The 21,746-nt window shown below is 39.5% G+C and overlaps 2 protein-coding genes across 15 annotated transcripts in view; both read right to left on the minus strand.

Annotated features, from left to right (window-relative positions):
- LOC119557975 (voltage-dependent T-type calcium channel subunit alpha-1G) overlaps window positions 1-16,707 on the minus strand; it is a 103,388-nt gene extending 86,681 nt beyond the window's left edge. For 10 of the 14 annotated variants that reach the window (XM_037871054.1, XM_037871056.1, XM_037871053.1 and 7 more), the window contains exons 1-2: window positions 16,538-16,706; window positions 15,512-15,691 (exon numbers count right to left, since the gene is read on the minus strand). The gene's annotated coding sequence lies outside the window, so the exon portion shown is untranslated. Of the gene's footprint in view, window positions 1-15,511; window positions 15,692-16,537 lie in introns of all 14 variants that reach the window. The other 4 variants (XM_037871052.1, XM_037871045.1, XM_037871044.1 and 1 more) reach the window with 2 other exon arrangements.
- Window positions 16,708-18,780: 2,073 nt separating this feature from the next.
- LOC119557646 (vanin-like protein 3) lies at window positions 18,781-21,551 on the minus strand. The gene is made up of 2 exons (XM_037870497.1): window positions 20,810-21,551; window positions 18,781-20,600 (listed from the first exon to the last, which is right to left on the minus strand). Exons 1-2 carry the CDS (start codon window positions 21,519-21,521, stop codon window positions 19,708-19,710), a joined length of 1,605 nt encoding a protein of 534 aa, XP_037726425.1. The 5' UTR covers window positions 21,522-21,551; the 3' UTR covers window positions 18,781-19,707.
- Window positions 21,552-21,746: the final 195 nt, after the last annotated feature.

Genomic DNA, 21,746 nt, shown 5'->3' on the forward strand with positions numbered 1-21,746 from the left:
TCTGGCAGCACCGTTAAGTTTGAATTATGGCGCACATGTGGCTGCTGGGATGCCCCTTTATCCACCGACTTCCCTCACCACCTTCCCCCCTCCCCATCTCCTCCAGCCAGCGTGTCCATGAAAATCTGACACGCATAAATCCTGCCCAGAAAAAGGAGGAGGAGGAGGAGGAGAAGGTGCCGGAAAAGCAACAAGAGCTGGGCAGGAAAAAAATGAAGTGGCAACTGCGGCAGGCAACGGGAAACGGAAGCGGAAACAGCGTATGCGGAAGCGCATGTCTAACAAGTTGCTGGAACTATGCGGGTCGGATAGCACTGACCGAAAAACTATTCTCGAAAGTTCGAAAAGAAGCCTTACGATTGTTTCGGTTCCTGAACAACTCTTAGTGTTAAGAGTTTAATAAATTTAAATGTTTATTAAATTGAATTTTGGTAAGCTATTAAGCGGAAAATTTCTCTTTTATAATGTAAGATCATTAGATTTAATTTATTGGCGCCCAACGTGGGGCCCTTACTATATACGCCTATCTTACGGTATATTTTTAACTTCTTAAAAGAATGACTTAAATTTCCTTTTTGATCTCATAAAATTACAATAAGCTGTTTAATTAAGGGTAAATTCTGTAACTCAAGATCTTATTTTCCCAAGTGTATTGAAACAAGAAATCGGACCATGGAGTGGAAAAACAAGAGGCAGACAGCGAAACCGAGTCCGAAGTCGGAATAGCGCGAATGGTCCCAAAATGTGATTAGTGCACACGGCAAGTGGCCGAAACGGTTAAACGGGGAAACTGGGGAAAGTTCCCGGGCAGCTGGTGCTCTCCCTATTCCCTTTCTCCACCACCCCTCCCATTAACCCCTTAGCCGCCCTTTTGAAACAAACATATGTAGCAGCATATCCGAACAGATGTACGCCTGAATTTTCTCCCTTTCGCTCGCGCAACAAAGTTGCTAAGACGCCGCACAGTTCAGTTTCAGTTTCAGTTTGGTAAATCCTTTTTATGCCACGTCCTTGTTGCTTCTGCCTTTGTTTTTGTTTTTGTTGTGGTTGCTCCCTCTCCTTGTAACCCCCTCAAAACCCCTTGCCATCCGCCCCTGGCTCACTGTTTGTTTGCCTACTTTTAGTGTTTAGCCAACGTCGCATAAAAATAGAACAGCAGCCACTGAAAAGCAGCACTAGTCCATATGGCACACTGGGTGGAACAGGCAAAGTTCTAAGAAAAAACTGTTTGAAAATAAATATTCTCAAACGAACTTGGTGGGTGTTCAAGGTTTAAATTTAAATCTTACGTCAAAACCTTACAGTTTCCTAAAAAACATAAATTTATATTAGGATTATATCAACTGAACTGTTATCTACGAGTTTAATATGAGAAAGCATGGTTACAAAATTTATGGGTGTCATAAATTATTTCCTCACTAAAACGTACAGAGCTAAGACAGTTTATTTGGCAAACGGTTTAATAAACAAGTGGCACAACCCAAAATGTGGTTCCTAATCGCCTTAAAATCCACTGTTAATAAATTGTACGGTCGGGGGGGGGGGGGGCGATGTTCAACTTAGTGCACTCCCCCGAAATAATGAACTTTGAACCACTGTGCGTGGGGATCATTGCATTTTGCGGTTGCCACTGTGGTCGCGTTACCCAGAGCAGAACTCTCCTGCTGGTTGTCGTCTGCGTAAGGGCTTAAAGTATTACAGTTACAGTAGTTGCCAGACCCCTGCCACGCCCCCAGCCCGTGCTACGCCCCCTTCCCTGCTGCGACAGAAACTCAGCTAAGCCAAATGTTGACGACGACGTTTGCTGCTTTTGGCTTTCGGCTTTGGCTTCGTTTCTACTTTTCCGCTTTTTACAGGGAAAGAAATGGGTTCTGAAGGATAAGTCAAGTATTTCGTAGTAAGTACTAGAAATTCTTGGCGCTCAAGTTATATTATCTTTAAAAGGAAGAGATCATAATAGCATTTCTTCTGCTAAGCTCAATTATAAGATTTTTCATTATTTGTTATTGGATTGTTGATTTAATTATAACTTTCGTTTATAAATATATAGTTTATTTAAAAACATATTATTTGTTTCTTTGGTTTGATTTAGGTGAACCCTATTTATAAAATATCTGAATGAAGAAAGGCTGATATTATTTATCTGCATTTATATTTAGCATTTTAATATAGTTACTTCTACCCATTTTAAGTGGTATTCCCACTTTAAGATGCCAGTCAAAAGACCTATCATTTCAACAGAATTCCTTTCAGTGTACCCTTCTCAGCGCAATATGAGCAACTTTTTGTTGCTGCTGCTGTTGTAGTCACAACAAATTGCTGTAAGATGTGAAACTAATCTTGGCAGTTCTTTCCCTTTTTCAACCCCACTTTTTCGGGGAGTAGGTTGGGCTGGGGGAAAACTACTTCAGCGGATTACTTTCGGATAGTTTTGTTTCCCTCCACTGACTTTTTTTAGCGGGTCCTTGGAGGGGGTTGGTTCTGCAACACTCATTAGCCGCGAATAATTTGAGCAGCCCCCTTTGTGGACTCGCAGGATTATTTGACCATCCACCTGGTGGACCTTTTGGCCTCACGTGCGGCGCCACTTGGCCAATTTGCGTAGCATACTTACCAGCTGAACGCTAATAAGCGGTCAACTCGACACACAAAAGGCGTTTACCAACGGCACACACATATATGTATGTTTGTACTTATAGCATAATGTGCAAATAATTAATTGCCCGTTACGCGTGATTCCCCATTAGAATTGCGAGTTTTTCCTTTTACCTCATTCAATGGCCGCTAAGCCATCAGTTGAATAAGTTATCAAAGGTTTTAAGCTCATTTGGGCTTTGATCAGGGGATCTGACTTTGACCTAAATACAGGGTTCTATAAGTCAAAGCCATTTTTAAAACACGAAACATTAAACATTGCGAAGTATGTACATATAAAAAGTCATAGGTATCCATGATATGAAATAATCAAAATCAATTCAATTCAGATCAGGGGATCTGACTTTAACCTAAATGCAGGGTTCTATAATTATACTCACTAATTCAAAGGATTATACGGCTATCTTAATAGCTTTTTAAAACACTTAATATTTCATTGTGAAGTATATCTAAAAAAGCAATAGGTATCCAAGATATTATTAATACCAATTCAATTTCAGGAAACCGCTCCAGGATTCGCCCATAAATTAATCCACACCAATCTTATCCAGATGTATATACATATACGAATACTTTCCGATTTGCTGCAAATTGAACCATTTCCATTCTATTTTTGGCTGCAATCCCTCAAGGATTTCCACTCCATCACGACTGTTCAGCCATTCCCATTGAGAGAGTGCAGCGACTGACTCAATTTACCTTATCGATATGGCCCCGATTCCCCGAGTGAATCTAATAGAATAAACCAATTGCAAACACAGTTGGGTGACGAGGGCAGAAAAATGAATGGGGGGACTCCTCGGGAAAACTGTTGCCCATGTGATGACAGGCTCAAGTTGTCGTCGTTTTGCTTTCAGCGTTCGTTTGCCTTGGCTGCTTTCACTTTGTGCATTTCCGTCAAGCGGAAATTCGCGTAAATTGCCGGCATGTCCACTGTGGAAAAGTGGGGCGGTGGACGGAAAAGATGGGTGGGTGGAAAAGTGGGCGGTTCCGAAACAGAACGGAAGTTGATGCAAGTCTAGAAACGAGTGCCAAATGCCGGAAGCCCATGGCATACTTGGACACAGGACTCGGAGACAGGGAGTCGAAATGAAAGGCGGAAAGAAACTGTTTGCAGTGGCCGACTAAAAATGCAATTTTCCCAGGGACTTGGCACCACAAAAAGGGGAAAATGCGAATGGGGGCTTCATTCCAAGGGGATGCCGATAGTGCAATGAACTGCGCATAATTTGTGACAAAACAAAATGATTGATTCTTTGGGACCAACAGCTTGATTGACTGTAAAAAATTAAGAAAAGTTTTGAATTTTGAAGATTACATATTTTAAAATTAAATTGAGTAAATTTATTTAAGAAAAACAAACCATCACATTTTTTTGTAAAATTAACTAACCCAAATAATTTCGAGTTGTAGGTTTGCGTTCCTTTGTCTTTTACTCAAGGTGCTTTCCATCTTTGTTTTGGATCCATTCCTCTAAGCGGCATTATCCAGCCTATCCAAATAAAGCTCATCCTATTCCTTTGGGTAGTACTTATACTTCATCTCCTTGGGATCTCTCTCATTTACCAACCATCTATCTATCGTTAAATCCAACTGTTTGCATCTCATCCGAAGGATCCGAAGGATTGAGAGCCCGTTCTAATCCGGTATCCCGGTAGGCCCGGCCCCCCAATTACTGGACTTATGGTGGAGGATTTGCGGTGGCAGTTACCCAACCACCTTGGCTATCCTGGTTATCCCAGGACCTTGTCTCTTAACCCGCTTTCAACTGCTTCACCTCGTTAACCCCCCACCGTCCGTAGTTCCATTCCAATCCTGCCCCTCCCCTGCTGGTTTTCTTTTCCCCACTCGAGTCCGGGGCAATCCACTCAATTTTTATTCGTTATTTTCATGTTGGCAATGCAATAAAAGGGGCCCATTCATGAGGGCTCTTTTCCTTGCCGTTAGGATGCCTAGAGGCATAGCCATTTTGCGTATCCTCCCTTTTCTTCCCTCCATTTCGGGGTCCTTTCTTCGGGGGAAAGGGGACTTGGATGCCATAATATGATGAAGTGATTGAAGTGCCGGCGACTCGCTGGAATGACCATTAGACATGCAAAACGGCGACGTGTTGCTATTTATGCTCCGTTATAGCCTTGTCCCAACCCCCACCGATTTTCGGATTTAACTGCCATTTTCATAACGGGGCACATTGTTAGGACATTTTATTAACGTTTCTTTGTTGTATTTTTTTTTGTCCTTTCATTCGCCGTTTGTTTGTTGATTGGTGCGTGTTAATTGGCCACGCAATGGCGACAAATTGAGTTCACCGCCACCCACTGACCCACTCGAGGACACCTTACCAACCTGTTTACACACTGCTTACTCTTTTTGGAGGGACCTTGCACCTGACCCCGAGTGTTTTTGGTTCCAGAGTGTCGGAGATTCATTTTCATGCCAAATGTATGCCAAGTGGCATCCGCTTGGCATAATGAGCTGCGTCTACAATTGCTCTGGCCTTGACATCTGCCTAAAAGGGTGGGTGCCGTAGCACCATAGCACCATATCGCCACCCACTAACCCACCAACTCATCCGCCCATTGGTCCTCCTGGCACATTTGTTTTTATGTCAGAGCTCCAACGCAGTTTCCATAATTTTAGCGTTTGTATAAAATTCGCCTAAAAAGGCAGTAAAGATTCGCTATCCAGAAAAACTAAAACGATTTTTAAGAAGGTCAACTAACTGATTCAGTGTTGATTCTGGTTTTTAAATAAGATGAGCATCAACTCTTCAGTGTGACCTTGCCAGCTAAAAAAGCGTTAAGAGAGACCATATTTAAATGCGAGACTTTGGCTCAGTGTGACCTTGCCAGATTAAGGAAAGTTAAAGAGCATACATTACTTGAATACGTTACCTTCAGCTCTCATGAAAACTCTTAAATTGAGTGCCAATCTACTGGATTTTAATAACTCCTTGAGACTGTAAGCCTTGAGAACAATGCCTGGCTTATACCTGAGTAATAAAATAAAGTCCTCCTCTCCGCTGGCTCCACTGTATCGAGGTGGCAAGCGATGCTATCATTAAGGGCTTTACGACAATGCCGGGCAATAAAATTAATTAAAATTCAATAAATTGACGCCCCGAAATGGAAACATTCAAATGAGAGCTGAGGGAGCCTTGATACGGATCCTTGAATGGCTTGGGTTTTGGATGGGTTGGGTTTTATTGGGCTGGCGATTCAGTACAAGCTCACGTTTCACTGGAGGATTCATCGCTGATGTTTAACATTGGGAATTGTTGGGTGGCTGTGGGTGTTTGTTTGGGTGGAGAGCGGGCCCAATCTGCGGGTGCCTGCTTATGTTAATGCCCAATTACAATTGTTGTTCGCATTTGCTGTTTGCGTTGGAAATTGTATTCTCCCGGGTAATAGGAGAAACGTAATGGGATGGGTAAATATTGCTGAAAGCGAGACCAACATTTAGGGCAAAGTATCGTGGAGAAATTTATAGGCCAGCGGAGAGGGGGGATGGTGAAAAAAACCAATAAATATAACAAAAATAGACGTATACACGTTCGGAAAAGCAACAATTGTGGGAAGAGAGATAAAAATCATGTTACCAGCATTGGTAAAAATTTTGTTTTGGGCCAATAAAATGCCAGATAATTGGGTTAGTCAAGCAATTGTAAGTAAGTTAAGTTACAAATTTAATTTGGAAACCAATTTTTATTTTTTTGAATATCAAAGCGCTTTAAAATGACCACATTACAAGTATATCCTAAATAATAATTATTAAAATATTTATTTTAACACAATATTTTTCTATAATATGCATCTCTTTTCTCTAGTAAATCAGAAATTGCTGCTAAACCAAAAGAACGACAAGACTTTGCAAGGCAAAACCCAAACACTTAAAAGGAAAATTCCATTTGACATCTTTCCATTTTTTTTGAACCCATTGCCATATTTTCTATCTTTCAGTTCCACACTTGCCTCACATGCCTCAAAATTTGTTATTTATGAGTTTGCCCATCGACAGACAGCAAATAATTTACAGCATCGTAAGAATGGAGCCCCGTAAAAAAAATCTCTATAAACAAAACACTTGGAAATGCACAGGTAATAAACAACAACTAATACTACAAGCGGGGAAAACAAAGAGCAAAAAATAAAACTATGTGCCAGGCACAACAGAAATATAGCTCTTGGGTCGAGCGAGGGAAATTGTAAGCCGGAGAATCGAAGGGTTTAAGCAGAATTGGAAAACTGCACTTGGACCCAAAAAGGACACCTCACAGGAGTGCGAGAAAGGGGATTTCGCGGAGGGCAAAAGGACTATCGAAAGGACTTCGGCGGCAAATTGAATTGTTTGTCATTGAAGAAAATGGCAAGTGATTGGGAAGGATGGAGGCTGGATGGAAAGATGAGGTGCTACGAAGTGGCCCAAGGACCACAGGCATACAGGATATACGGAAAGAAAATATATATTGAATCTATACATGTACAATTAATATTTTGGCTAGATTCTGGCACTTTAATTATGGGTTATTTTGAAGGCCCTTAAATTTTATTTTCAATACTCTTTTCATTTTTGTCTCAACATATTTAAAACACTATTTTTTTCAGTGCTCGGTGTGGGAATCTATACACATGGCAACAGTTGGCCCACAAAAGATTTCACAGTCAAAACAAAACCGAATGCCAAAATGAAGACAGCAACTGACAGCGGAAATTGAATCGCACTGCTTGCTAGTGTGTGTGTGTGGGTGATTGTGTGACCTGGTGTGCGTGTGAGCTCGTGTGTATGTGTGAACGGGTGTTTCTGATTGAGTGGGTGTCGCACATTTTCCTTGGGCACGCCTTAACTATCCTAGAACTCGGCGTGCTGGCCATCGATTCCAATCAATGAAAATGTTTTTGATCATCAGCTGCTTCACACAACGCAAGCAGTGTGACCATGCCACAGCTAGAGTAAACGAATGTGACCGTTCGCCATGATTTCTGTATCAATGTTTAAGCCAAACAAATTTTAAAGTTGTACTTCACAAGAAAGTTATTTCTCTCTACTACCACTAGAAACTTCATCTTTCCATTGCATCCCAACAAAATGTATCTTTAATAGCTTCCCAAATGGCAAACACAAATAACTCCACCCAAGTGAAAGTTTGATCCAATAAGAGCCGAGAACATTGTGGGGAAAACTCCGGACCTTTCCGCCCGTTTGTCCACCGCACTAGTTTTTTTCATTTTTGCACACTTTCCTCCGGAATCCAGGGGAACGAAATATGCTCGCATTCAATTCACTTCATGTCCTAACCATATTTTGACAACTGTTACCGCAAAAACAGAAAACCAACAGAAAAGCTTCCAAACAAAAAAAACGTGGTGAGCAATGGGGCATCAAAGGGGGTGAAAAATGGGAAAACAAAAACCCGAACAAAACTAAAAAAATAAGTAACGGCTTGGCCAGCTGTGGCATCCACTTGTGGTTATATGTTGTCGGAACTTTTGCTTTCTACCATACCCCAAAAATTCCTCTTCCGTTGCAAACTTTTATGCTTGGTCTTCTTTTTTGGCAATTTTAACCAGCGCTAATGTCTCTGTATGTTTGTGAGTTTTGGACCAAGGCTTCGAATTTCACAGAAGAAGAGCAATCCGTTTTTTGCTGCCCCAATGGGGGACGACATATTTTGAAATTTTCATTAAACCATTGCATTTGCAGTTTTGGGAATGCCAAAAAAATAGAGCACACATTTTTTAAAACGCTTTGTCAAAAGGACAACGATGGTGTGAAACAATTAAGGTTTATTATATTTATTTCTTCATTTGTTTTCTCACAAAAACTGGTGATTCTTCATATAAATAAAATAAAAACAGTTAAGTACGTAAACGTGATATTTGACAGAACTGACAACATTGCGTATACGTATTTTATGGCACTTATGCAAAAATTAAACGTTTAAGAATATTACGTTTTTCATTTTCACGATATGTTAACCCACATCAGATATGGTGGTTAATTAAATAAATTCTTTCCTTCGCCCCGTCACCTGCCTTAAAGCCATTCATATATGTTCTTTGCTTACATCTGTATAATTAATCATATTTTATGGGCTCAATGTCGATTGTCGCTGACATTGTTGCCATATCATGTATATGTGGGTCTCTTTTTTGTGTGGGAGTAATGGCTTGGGATGGGCAACACGTAATTGTTGTCACTTATTCATTGCACAGCAGATAAAATTAATTAGCACATTTGACACTGAAAGACACCGCCCACCTCACCGCAATTCTGCCATTGGCATTCTTGAGTTTCGAACGCCACATCTTTGATCTCCCTTTTCCCACTTTTTCTCGTTTTTCCTTTAAACGTCCAAAGTTTTCGCAATGTGAAGATTTTCGAATTAAAATTCATGAGAGGCCACAGTCAACGACTTACAAATTTCATTTCGTTCATTTCCCAGGCTGCCGTGGGCTCAGCAAAAAAGAACATCAAGCTGCAGACAGTCTTAAAAATTATGTTTATGATAATTATTATTACATGTATATGCACGAGTGAATATATATATATATTTGGGTATATATAAAATTTCTCTTTTGTCCCTCCAACTTTTGCTGACATATTTTCACAAGTATTTAGAAAGAAGTTCCCCAAACTTCGGCCGCTCTCTGTCTAAACTGTAAAATTCATAGCCATTTTCGAGGGGATGGACTGGAGAAAAGTTTCAGATGGAAGTGAATAGTATGAATTTAAAACAAAAGAAAAATATAACTGGTTTTCAATTTAAAAGAGGAGATTAGTTCTATATTTATAAAATTGTCCTCTATTCAGAAACCTACAAATTTGTTATGTTTTTTATGAATACTAATAATTAGGTTTTTTAATAAATCCGACGACCTTAGGATTATATTCCATAATATTTACATTGTCTTTTTATTTATTCACTCACATTAAGTTTCGATCAAGGCATACCTGTTTTTTCTTTGTGTATGGAAGCTGTTGCTGCTGAGACTGGCAAACTTTTTGGGGCTGGGTGCTCACACAAAAAACAAACACAAGCTCAGGTGGGGTTGGTTGGGTTGTTTTTGGGTGTTTAGTGGGGGCGGCAGAATGGGAGTTTTTGGGCGCTTTGTTGCCCTCCAGGCAAAGGGCAATTTTCAGTTTGAATATTTTAGCTGCTAATTAAAATGTATTCGCGGTTAACAAAACGCGCACCTCCACGGCAACGGCTGCTTTTGGCCCATACCCATTCCTCCCATTTTCCATTCACCCGCCTCTTTCGCCTACTAACATTTTCCTCTGCCTCGCCTCCCAGGAAAATGAGAGAAAAGCTCGGTTGAAGATGAAGCCGCAAATAAACAGAAAATGTAATTGCATGCAGCAATTTCAAGGAAAATTCCAAAGGGAAAGTCTAGGAAAAACACATCCCGCAAAATGCAATGACAAAATTCCAGCTGCATGTTGCCAGTTGAAGCCGGAAATGCTGATGCCATATGCCATATGCGATGTGCCATATTGAACTTGCCCCAGACAAGTTGATGTTGGTCGGAAATGGAAACGGAGTTGAAGTGGCAGGTGGATCACGAAGGTATGTACGTACATATGCATGTCTGGCCTGAAGTCCTGCGATTGCAAGCAGGTTGAAGGTTAAGAAGGAAGGAATGGGGCACCGATGAATTCCAACTGAAATGCCTGCAGCACCTGCAAATATCTAGAGTTACCAGCCCAAACAGCTGCAGGTGTTCTTGCAATTGATTTTATATCGATGTAATCCCGATCAGCACTCAGTTACAAACAAGACTTAGCCATGTGCATTGCGTTACAACTAATTAACATAACTTACATTAATTTTAAATTAACAAAGAATTTACCGAATAAATAAAACCATGCCAACCAGCAGTTGCTTATCTAATAACAATTTATAGGGAAAATTCCAATGGACATGCCAAGAGTTATTTACGATTTTATAAATCAGATTATACGGCATAAATTCAAAAACAAGAGAGAATGCTGTAGTCGATGCCATCGACTATCAGATAAGCGAATTGGAATTTTTGGCATGTAGTTGGACATTGATAATTAAAGCAAAATCTCATTTAAACTTTTAAAAAATATTCAAAAATGTGGGTGCTAGCATTATGGGCGTTTGTGGGCGTGGAACCCTGCTGAAACAAACTGGCTCTGCGCGAGAGCTCAATAATCTTCTTGACAAATGCCAGCTTTATAGCTTTAATAGTTTCCGAGATCTCAGCGTTCATACGGAACTGTTACATACTTTCCGACGAACCTAGTATACCCTTTTACTTTACGAATAACGAGTATAATAAGCTTGAAATTTAATAGAATTTGATTTTTGTGAATAATGTAACCTAAATTTCAAAGAGCTTACGAACATTGACATTTTAAGTTTCCAAGATTGTTTTGTTTTTGAATATGTTTGTTTATTTATTTTAATCAGGCACTTTAGATTGTACTTCTTATTTTAATCCTTGAAATTTAACGTTGGCGATATAAATATAAGAATTCACCTAAAAGGCTCGCCTGGAGAGATGGTAAAACTAATATTTTCCAAGAAGAGTCTCTGAACTTCCGACTGCAACCACGAAGCACAAAATCTGATCTCTGGGACAAGCTGTGTTAATGACAGGTACATACAGGTAGCAAACGTTGGCAAGCATTTCAAACTTCTGGACATATCTGGTAATGAGTGAGCAACTCCCTTGCGAAACTCCGGGGACCTCCGACCTCGGAACTCCGGGCAGAGAAGCTCATCAATGTGGCAGACCCCCCGACATGTCACGACCCCCGATTTCCTTTCTCTTTCTCATTAACCACTCCATCGAAGCCCATGAAAGTTCCTCCGCTCCATTCACTTTGCAGAGAAAGAAAATTGGGTGAATTCTCAGGAAAAGAAAACAGCAGATAAGGTTTTTGAATATAAAGCACGCAGCTCCGAACTCAACTATTTCAAGAATATTTAAGGAAAAATACATAGATTTAGAAGAACATACTATTAAATAGGAACGGATAAACAAAATGCTTGATTTTCTTTGGGTGAAAATGAAAAAAAAGGTTTATATGAAAATATCTTTTGCTAGTTCACTGACCTTTCCATATTTTGCCATTAGATCTGGCACTTTCTTTAGCAAGATGTTATTCACAGATCAAAAGTATTTAATCAGCTTGAAAGTTGGTGTTTTTTTTGCAATGCTTGTGTCCTTTTGGGGTCCTTTGTGCAGTTCAGCTGTCAGGTAGCATAATGTGCACATTGTACACGGGTATTTCGCAGTCTCCCCGTCTCTCTCGCTCCCCTTCTACCCGTCTCTTTCTAGGCAGGAGGGCCGACCGATGCTCTTTCCCTTTCTGGCCGTGCTTTGCTGCTCCATCGAGTATTCAACTCGCATCGCTTGCAAAGTGACATGGCATATTTCAAGGTAAACATTCTGAATTTTGCATATCAAACGCGGGGCAGAGCAAAAAGCAAACATCACAAAAGAAGAGTGGCAAGAAGAAGAGCCCTCCTACACACACCAATACAGTGGTAGTAGTAGTAGACCAATGCATATAGAATTCACCTACACACACACACACACACTCAGTTGGGTTTTCCACGAATTGCTTTGCAGTTGAATGAGCTGAGTGCTCCCCCGTAAGCCATGTGCAACGCGAAATGGACTGTCTGTGCAGCAGCAACACCACCACCCACTGAAGCGCCCCCCAGTTACACCCCCACCCAGCCACCCCCCCAAATGGCCACTGCAAGCTGTAATTGTATAATTAATGAACGCTGCCCGCCGTCGATGGACGCTTAGTGCAAATACTCGGGTGCATTTGGGTGCGGTGCGGATAGTTTCCAAAAGCGAAAAATTCCGAAAACCGCTCACAACCGGTTAAATCTGCTGCGATCCCGCCATCCATCGGCAATCCCCAATCCCCATCCGCATCCCCAAACGCAGTCCCTTTTCACGAGGGTTGCCAAAGCAATAGTACCTCCTAGAAGTATAGGATACAAATACATCCCTTTGGTGCAAAGGCTCTACAAAGAACTTATGCACTTTTTGAAGTCAAATTCTGAAGATTCCAAAAATTCGCTTAGAATATTTCCTTTTTAAGTTTTTCCAAACAGTTTGTTAATACCAATTCCTACACAGACAAAATTCTGACGTTCTCAGCTGAGTTGAAATTGTTCTTAAAAATTGAACGACATTTTTAAGTTAAAAATGTTTTTATTTTGCTTGAATCAAGTTGAATTGGCGGTATTTAAGTACATTGTATGTACAAATAAACTATTAGTTCAGTCCTTAGTGTATACTTATCAAAAAGTTGTTAAATAAACTCAATTTAACTTTTCTCTTCTCACCATTTCGTTTTTATATTGATACCAAAATGTACTTACACGGTTTTTAAGAACGAATGTTCTCAATTCAAGATCAATGTTCTTAGATAGTTTTCTCTGTGTATGCAAAATAAAGAGATTCAAACAGAAATCCCTTAAAGACATACCATTCTAGACCTTAAAACATTTTTTAAAGAATCTTTAATTTTAAATGCAAAATAATCTTTTTATTTTGTATTTTACCGGGTAATACCATGTATTGCTTATATGTATAAGCCATTACATTATATTTAAATTTTATGTACATAAGCCCTTGAAAATTTAAATTCCAAATACCTTCATTTAATAACAAATTTATGGCCAGCTTTTCAATGCCAATTTCTCTGTGACTCTCAGGCTTAAACAGTATCAACCATAAGGGATAAGGATTGGAACGGAAAATGATTATAAACTTGCGTACAACTGACGTGTGTGAATATTTCATCGGACTATCGTTTAATTGAATCGCCAGATAATTGCTTAACTCGAGTGACAATGCGCCACTAATGAAAGAACGGCAGAGGAAGCAAGAGTGTAAAATGATTTTCAATATTTGCCTGATGTCAATTAAAACTATTTTCGATTCATCTGGCCGTGCGAAATGCAGTAATTAATTGGGCAACCCGCTGGTCACAAATTCCATCTCCGTTTGGCCGTGTCCAGTGTGTTGCCCTCTCTTTCTAGCAGTCTCTAGCCCTCTCTTTCTCTCCCTCTCCCTCTGTCTCCTTCTATATGTAGATGTGCTGCTCTTTCTCTGTCTGTCTCTGTTTACAATTGCCGCCCGCTAATTTATTTGAAAAGCCATTTGTTACCTTTGGCTTGCCTCTGTTTACACGTCCGTCTGTCGGGCTATCCGTCCGGATTTTCAGTCTGTCCGGATTTTCTATATACCCAACATACGTGTGTGTGTGTGTGCCCGGGTTTATGTACATACATACATATGTTTGCTTTTCAGATCTCGCTTGATATTCGCACATTACATTTACATACATTCACAATTACAATTTGCGTTAATTCAATTTACCGAAAGAAAAGGAAAAACCCAAGAAGAAAAGAAAAGCTCTCTGCTCCCCCCCTCAGAAAAACCAAAAAAATCAACAACATTTTACTAATTGTTTAGATATGTGCATAAAAAAATACGTGTGTAGAGATGTGCCAACCACCAGTGGGCTTTATAATCAATTCATTTGGCCAAATCCGGACAAGTAAATAATGAGAAAATCGGAGAGAATAAATCGAAGGAAAGAGAGAGGGCATTTTATTGATAGAAACGCGGATCGAACAGCTGCCAATTGCCAAATGCCTCCAGTACTCGATAATCTTATGTACAGCCAAAGATACACACATTTATTTAGTGAAAAATCGAGGAAAATGTGTTCGCCTTTGTTTGTGTTTTGTTAAGCTTTAGTAAATACTTGAAAATTTAATGCCGTTTGGCCAATAATTAAGGAAAAAACATTTCCAATAACCCCATATACACCCCCCCCCCCCCCCCACACACTCCCCATTTTCCCCGCCAAATCGTTTTCTTTTGATAATTCGCTCAACAATCTGGTGCATATTTTGAGATATTAATCATACGCACAGTTGGCAACTTTGATTTGCATTCAGTCGCAGTCAATGAAAATTTAAAGTACACGCGCAGCAGAATAAAAGATACATATTTGAAAAAGTAAAAGAAGCATGGAAATTTGGATAGCCCAAGAAAGCTCTATTTCCATTAAATCACTGAACCACAGGAAGCGTCCGAGGGAAAACCAGTTGGGGAATGAGAGAACAAACATCAATGGACAATTAATGTGAAGACAAGTTCCGAAAAAAGAGGAAAATTGGGCAAGAAGCGAGTGAGAAATGGGAATGGCAAAAGAATGCAAAATCGAATTGTAAACAGTGTGTTCGATGATGGCACACAAAGCCCAAGGAAAACCATTAAGAAAGCATCGGACAAACAAAAGGCAAAGGAAAATACTGAAGGGCCGATAAAAATGTGGAGTCCAAGGTTGTGGTTTAAATTGTTTCAGCACCGAGTCTCGCAGGGATTTATTCTTTTCCTGTTCTATTTTTACATTTTCTTCAGCAGCACTTTTGCATTAAAGGTCTATTAACATACATTTGTTTGGTCACACCTTGAGAATTCAGGCAGCTTTCCTTTAATATTTAGGTATGTACCATCAATTAATTATGGTCTAGTTATATTTTTGAGGCCAAGTATTTAGAACGAAACCAGAAACTTAACAAATTCTTTATATAGTTGTCATTTGTTAGCTAGGGTATCTTTAATATAAAGGAAAAAGAAAAGTTAGAAAAGCCTTTCTTTAATAACATGGTAAAACCCATTAAACCTTCAATCTCCAGACATCGCACTCAAGTGTGTAAAAAATTCTATTATAATAATTATAATCTATTACTTTCGCAAAACTTTAATTTTAAAAAACCACCACCTGCAACGTTGCGTATGCGCGATATTCTTTGAAATCAAGTTCCATTGCCAATTTCACTCACCTTTAATCGCTCCGAAGGCCTTTTACTTGGTTTCTGTTGTTGTTTACCTTGGATTTTCTCCTTTTCCGCTTTGCTTTCCAAAAACGTTTAGCTTTGTTTTAATTTCAAATTTGATTTTTGATTTTTTTTTTCGAATTTTCAATTCGCTTTCAGCGTGATGTTGTCTTTTATCTGGTGTCTCTGCCAAAGTCACAACAATAACCGAAAAAAAAGAACAAACATTGGGATTTTTAATGGGGTGTTGGGGAGCATGTGTGTGCATGTGCGATAGAGATCGGCATATATATATATATATATAGAACTATATAGAATTTCAAAACAAAAGTTGCGCGCCCAGGAAGTCCACGATTGTTGATTGTTGTTGCTGCAAATCGCCCGTCGGCGTTCGGTGCCAAAATACCTCGGGGTATTGAACGAAAAACACATTCCAATTCCAATAACTCCTTCAAAAAAAAAACCAAAAACAAGAAAACGAAATTACATACAAGAAAAGACGAGATGCCAAATTCCACTTGGTTTTTTTTATATTTATGTATTGAACAGCAATCATACTAAATTAAATGTGAATTTAAAAAAAAAAACCATTAAGAGACTGTATTATTTCTTTAAGCGTTTATTTTCAAATTGAAGGTTATGATAAAACTTCGAAGAAAAAAGTTTATGGCATAAATGTATAATTGCACTGAACACAGTAAAATGCAGCTAACATTGGTTGTGAATGATGAAAAACTGTTTCTATTTTCACACAATAAAATAAAGTTTTATGGCTGTAAGATAAATATACCAAAACATTGTTCGACACAGAAGTGTTTAAATAAGAACTCGAAAAACAGCAAGAAACAACGCTGGATCTTTTCAACAGGCATACAATTTTCTAGAACATTTTTAAAAGATCTCTCGTTTGTTTTATTGTCAGGCACTTTTTGGAATTCTTTTTCAGAACGTTCAGAACTTTAATCGTTAAACAATTCAAAAAAAGTTTAAAAAAATATCAGAACTTCTCTATTTGCTTTCATTGTCACGCACTAATTTAGTTGAATTATTTAAAACATGAATGCCAACGGTATTTAGTGTTGATTTTGGTATGGCTGCTCCTCTGGTATTTTATTTAGTGGGTATGTGTTTTAGTGGGTGGTGTGTATATCGTATCGCTGCGACTCCAAGAACTACAACAACGCAGTGTTATCCGCTCGGAGGCTGAACGCCTACTGGATGTTTGGATGTTGCACGCGCCGAAAGCTTCCGCAGAATGTGCCGTTACGTTTGCCAAAGCACGCAACGCGTCGGCTGCGCAGTCGGCAGAGCAGCAACGGCGTCGCTGGCGGCGACGTGCACGAACACGACCGAACACGAACGGACACGACCGCTGAACACCGGACTGGACTCGGAAACTGAGGGGAGATATCATAAATCCATGTAGCTGTTGAAAATACTTTTTAAAACTTTACATTATAAAAAAATTAAAAATTAAATAAAAATGTTTTGTAATAAAATTAGACAGAACTATAAAAATAAAAACTGTGCAAAACATTAAACACTAGCTGTAAAGAAAGTTATAGTTGGCACATCAACTCAAATTTAAATTAATATGATATTTTAAAGTTTAAGTTTCCATTTGGTGACCCTAAGCTGTAAGTTTTTTTTTATGCTAATAAAAGTAATCAACTAAAAATAAATAAATATTTTACAGCAGGACTTTACATATTAAATGCGATTTTTAGTGCGCACGCGCCAAAGATTTAAAAGCAACTAAAAAAGGAAAGCTTGCTTTGCGTATGCTTTGTGCGCTGTGAAATAATGCACGATTTGTCTAAAAACGTTAAACAAACTGAAAATACATACATATATTAATTGAATAACAAAATTAAACATTGATTAAACTTAATTGATCTTAATTAGTGATTATAAATAAAAAGTGTACCCAGAATACACACTCATTGGATCTTTTCGGGTCTTAGGATCCCGCCAGCTGACTGGCCATTTTCGCTTATTGCATTTTCTCTGGCGCGGACGTCCAAAAGCGCAGCGCCTTCCGCCCTGATCCATAAAACATACATATCTGCCTGAATAATTCAAGGCAAATATAACGCAGTCTACACGCCGCCAACTGAAAACTCTACACGTCCTCGCTCACGCACTTCGCACAGTGGGCGCAGAATGTACAAAAACTGTAATAATATATTTACATAAAAATGTCTGAGTATCTTCTGAATATATTTAATGTTCAAAAAGGCAAATAAATTAAGACAAAGATAAAAAAAACATTAAAAAAAACTTGAAAAAATAAAATAAATAAGTACTTTGAAAATAACATATCTTAGTAGTAATGTTTTAATAACAATAAATATATTAAGTTTTTAATACGAAATTCAAAAAGGTTTAAAATATTTATATCTTTTAAATATAAAATCGAGAAATACTATACCATATGTAATGCGACCAACAATTTTTTTTCGAAAACCCATACATGCATTAAGGTACAGCTAATATATTTTTAGCTGCATATATTTGTTTTCTTTTTAAACATCAACATTAAGGTAAAGGTAATACATTTTTAGCTGCATATATGTATATGTTTTCTTTTTGAACACTAAATATTTTTATAGCTGGCTAAGCCAAATCGCCCACTGTTCGCAGGTGTTCTCAATGGAGACTTTCCACGGAGAGGGCTTCCTCTGCTGGGCTGCTGCCCTTCCAGTCGGGTTTCCCTTCGTTTTCCAGTCTGCCTCGTGCTAACAAGTGGAAAGCAACAGTTGAAATGAATGAAAACTTTCGAAGCTGCTCGTTTCTCGCAGTCGCCGCGGGCAGAGGCGCTGGCCGCGACGCCGGCAGCGACGCCAGCTTCATGTGTTGCTTCTCCTGCTTCACCTGCTTGGCCCAGTGGGTGGGGGTGGGCGGTTGGCCAGTGGGCGGAGGTCGCTTTTCCGTTAGCTGTTGCTTTTCCAGCACACTGTTGCTCTCGCTGAGACGTCTGTTTTTTGGTGGTGGGGAGGGGGTTTTTGGGTGTTTTTTGGGGGTTTTCGGGGTGGATTGCTGTTGCTCCCGTTAAGCAGGAACTAATTTTTGTTAATCACACCTTAATGACATGAACTTGAACACTATTCCAGTGCCGATGCCTCAATTTCCATAAATTAGGCAACCAACTAGATAACGTGTTGCGGTTTAAGGCATAGTAATTAAATTAACTACATTACAATTGGTATCAAATATAATATTATTAATATTTTTACACAGAAACTTTTTTCATGGCATTTAAAATGAAGAACAAATTTTTATATTTAAAAATGGGACTAACAACATTCCAATGAATTTATTTAGGCAGTAAATTTTTCAAAAACAATATTTTTTTCAATATTATTAAATATGGGTACATGATTATTATCAACCTGATATAATAACACGAATATTAAAATGAATATTTATTGTACCATAATTGGCTTTACAGCTTAGAAGCAAAACAACACCTTAATAAACTAACCCTTTTATATGGAAAATCCTAATTCAATATTTAGAACCATTTTCAATTAAAATAACCTTTTTTTCAGTGTGTGTCTGCTTGAGCGACACTTAATTACAATGTGTCAGCTTAAGGGCAACTATACAAACAACGGCAAATATAAAGTGCAGCCCACAGCAAATGCAACACACACACACCAAAAACACACACACGTCCAAACGGTGACACACACTAACGCAAGTACGCATTGATTTTAATGAGTTGCCAGCCGACAAAAAGAACCAAATCGTTTTGACAGCCCCGCGAATAAATCAACATTTTGATGCACCTTTTTTCTGATTTATGACTGCACATTAAGGAGAATTTGTGAAAAATGACTGGCACTTAATAGACTTGTTCAAACTATATAGTTTTGCAAGCACTTAACATTAATTACGTGGTGCCTGACTCATTATTTGCGTTTTAATTGCCTTTGGGTAATAAATGTAAATATAATTCGCAAGTTTTCAATATGGTTTTGGAATAATATTTATCACACAAAGTTTTATATTAAGAAAAAACATATTTTACATTTGATTATTAAAGCTATTTTTGATCGATTTAAAATATTGTTCACCCCTAAAAATCAACAGGATAGTGCAAAATCCAAAATTTCTTAAGAAATGGGTAATAATATCATTCTGAATATTTTACACGTGGGTACGTTCGATACCTGGATAAGTGAGCAATATGGATTGACCTACTCCCAGATGAGATGCATCATCATTAGGAGCGTGATTAGCAGAAACAGCAGGGTTCCCAGTCTGCTGCCCTCCACTGTGGTGGCTCCATCATTCGCATATTCATCGAAATAGTTGCCGTATAAGGCGAAGGTCATTAGCTGGCTATGAGGTTGTCGCAGTTCCATCTTAATCTGGGTGAGATTATCCAATTCCTCCGTTGACCAGTTTAATTGAGAGGGTTGCAGGGCATACAGATGGGAGGAACTGAGTGTGCTGGGCATAATGAGACGTCGAGGTCTCCGGACAAACTCCCCCAGTATTTGCAACTCGGTGAAGACCACTTGATTCTCCACCAGATGTCCCAGTTCCCGCTGCTCATCGCTGACTAGACCACAACTTTCCACGTCGGAGCTGCTGCAGGTAAACAGACCACATAGCCGGATGGCACTGTACTGCTCCTCCTCGTAACGCCTTTCGCCCACCCAAGCCCCCAAACGGTAGCTATATCCCGGATGTGTTCCCACTGGCGACCAACTGATGCGGAACTCACAGCACAAATCCTCCTGGCATATCCTCTTCTCCACGGAACTTCCCTTAATCATGGGCAGCTCCCAGGTGGTAAACTTCTTCAGTTCCGGTTGCTGCAGTAGTTTTAGTTTGATAGGAGTAGGGTCTTCTGGTTCCAAAATCTCATCCGAAGCATCCATGTTCTCCTCGGGATTTAGGGGAACCTTAGCCAGGAGCAACCTTCTCTGACCCACCGTCTCTTCCGTCATCATAAGTCGAGCCAAGGCGCCGTGCTGACCCGCATAAATGCCACTGCCACTTATTCCACCCTGCGGAAAAGATCCTCCGGAAGCCAGGAGATTCACCCGGTTGGACCAGGCCCAACCCTGTTGGAACTGGGAGGCTGCAGAAGGAGTTCATAAGTCAGTTATTACAGTCTATAAGATACTAATATAAGAAAGTTATATAAACGAATAATCCTATTTTTGATTAAGAAAATTTTAAGATTGTACACTAGCTAGGCCTTTTTTGTAGCTCTTCCAAAGAAAATCCATTTTGTATACAACTTTCAATATTCTACAATTTTAAACTTCCATTGTGAACACTAATCACCTGTGAGAAAAGGCAACTCCGAGTTGAACATTTTGGTGACGATCACATGGCGAATGCCCAATCGCTCCACCAAATCCTGAGCCGGGGTATAGAAGAGCATATCGAAGCAGATGAAATGACCGAAGGTCGCATTGAAGTCGGTTTGAAAGGTGGCCAGTTCCGGTTCCTCAGTTCGGTCGGTCGACGGTTCCAGGTAAAGATTCCACTTTCTATAGCGCGAGATTACCGCTCCTTGTCGATCGAAGACTACATTGGTGTTATGGACCACATAGCCAAGATTGGTACAGCTAATATCCGAAGGACAATTCTCTGGAGCCCGTTCCTTGACATTGACCACCAGATAGGTGCTATGTTCTCTGGCGGCGCAGGCCAGTTGTCGCAGAAAAAGGGCTATTTCCGGATCATCACCAGGCTGCTCTTCACATAAACTCAGTTTCGTAGATTCCGGCACCGCCGTCAAGGTGACCACACTATTTAGGGTGGCCTCCGGGAAGACGATAATATCCGTAGTGCCATTTGCCGAGGCCATAAGTTCCAGATAACCAGCTAAATTCGTCTCCAACAGCTGTTGTGAAGAACCACCCATTATCTCTGGTCGAAATTCCGCCACACCAGCTGTATAAAATCCATCTGATCCATCGCTAGCCACAACCAGAGATACCAAGAAAAAACCACTGAGGATCCACAAGAACCGAAGCTGGAATCCAACCATGGTGTTTATACTTCAACGATCGCAAACCGACTAAGCCCAGCCGGTTTTCCACCTTGCGTTGAAGCTATAAATATGTACATACATATATAAAAATATTTTCCACTCTCTATATCTGGCTTTGCCGTCGTCTGACTTTTTGTTGTTTACTGTCTGTAAAGATGGTCTATCTAATCGGTTTAATCGGTAATCAGCTGATTTGTGCGTGCCCTAGTTTTTTATGGGTTG

The sequence above is a fragment of the Drosophila subpulchrella genome, chromosome X (assembly GCF_014743375.2).
Source record: "Drosophila subpulchrella strain 33 F10 #4 breed RU33 chromosome X, RU_Dsub_v1.1 Primary Assembly, whole genome shotgun sequence".
NCBI classification, from domain to species: Eukaryota; Metazoa; Arthropoda; class Insecta; order Diptera; family Drosophilidae; genus Drosophila; species Drosophila subpulchrella.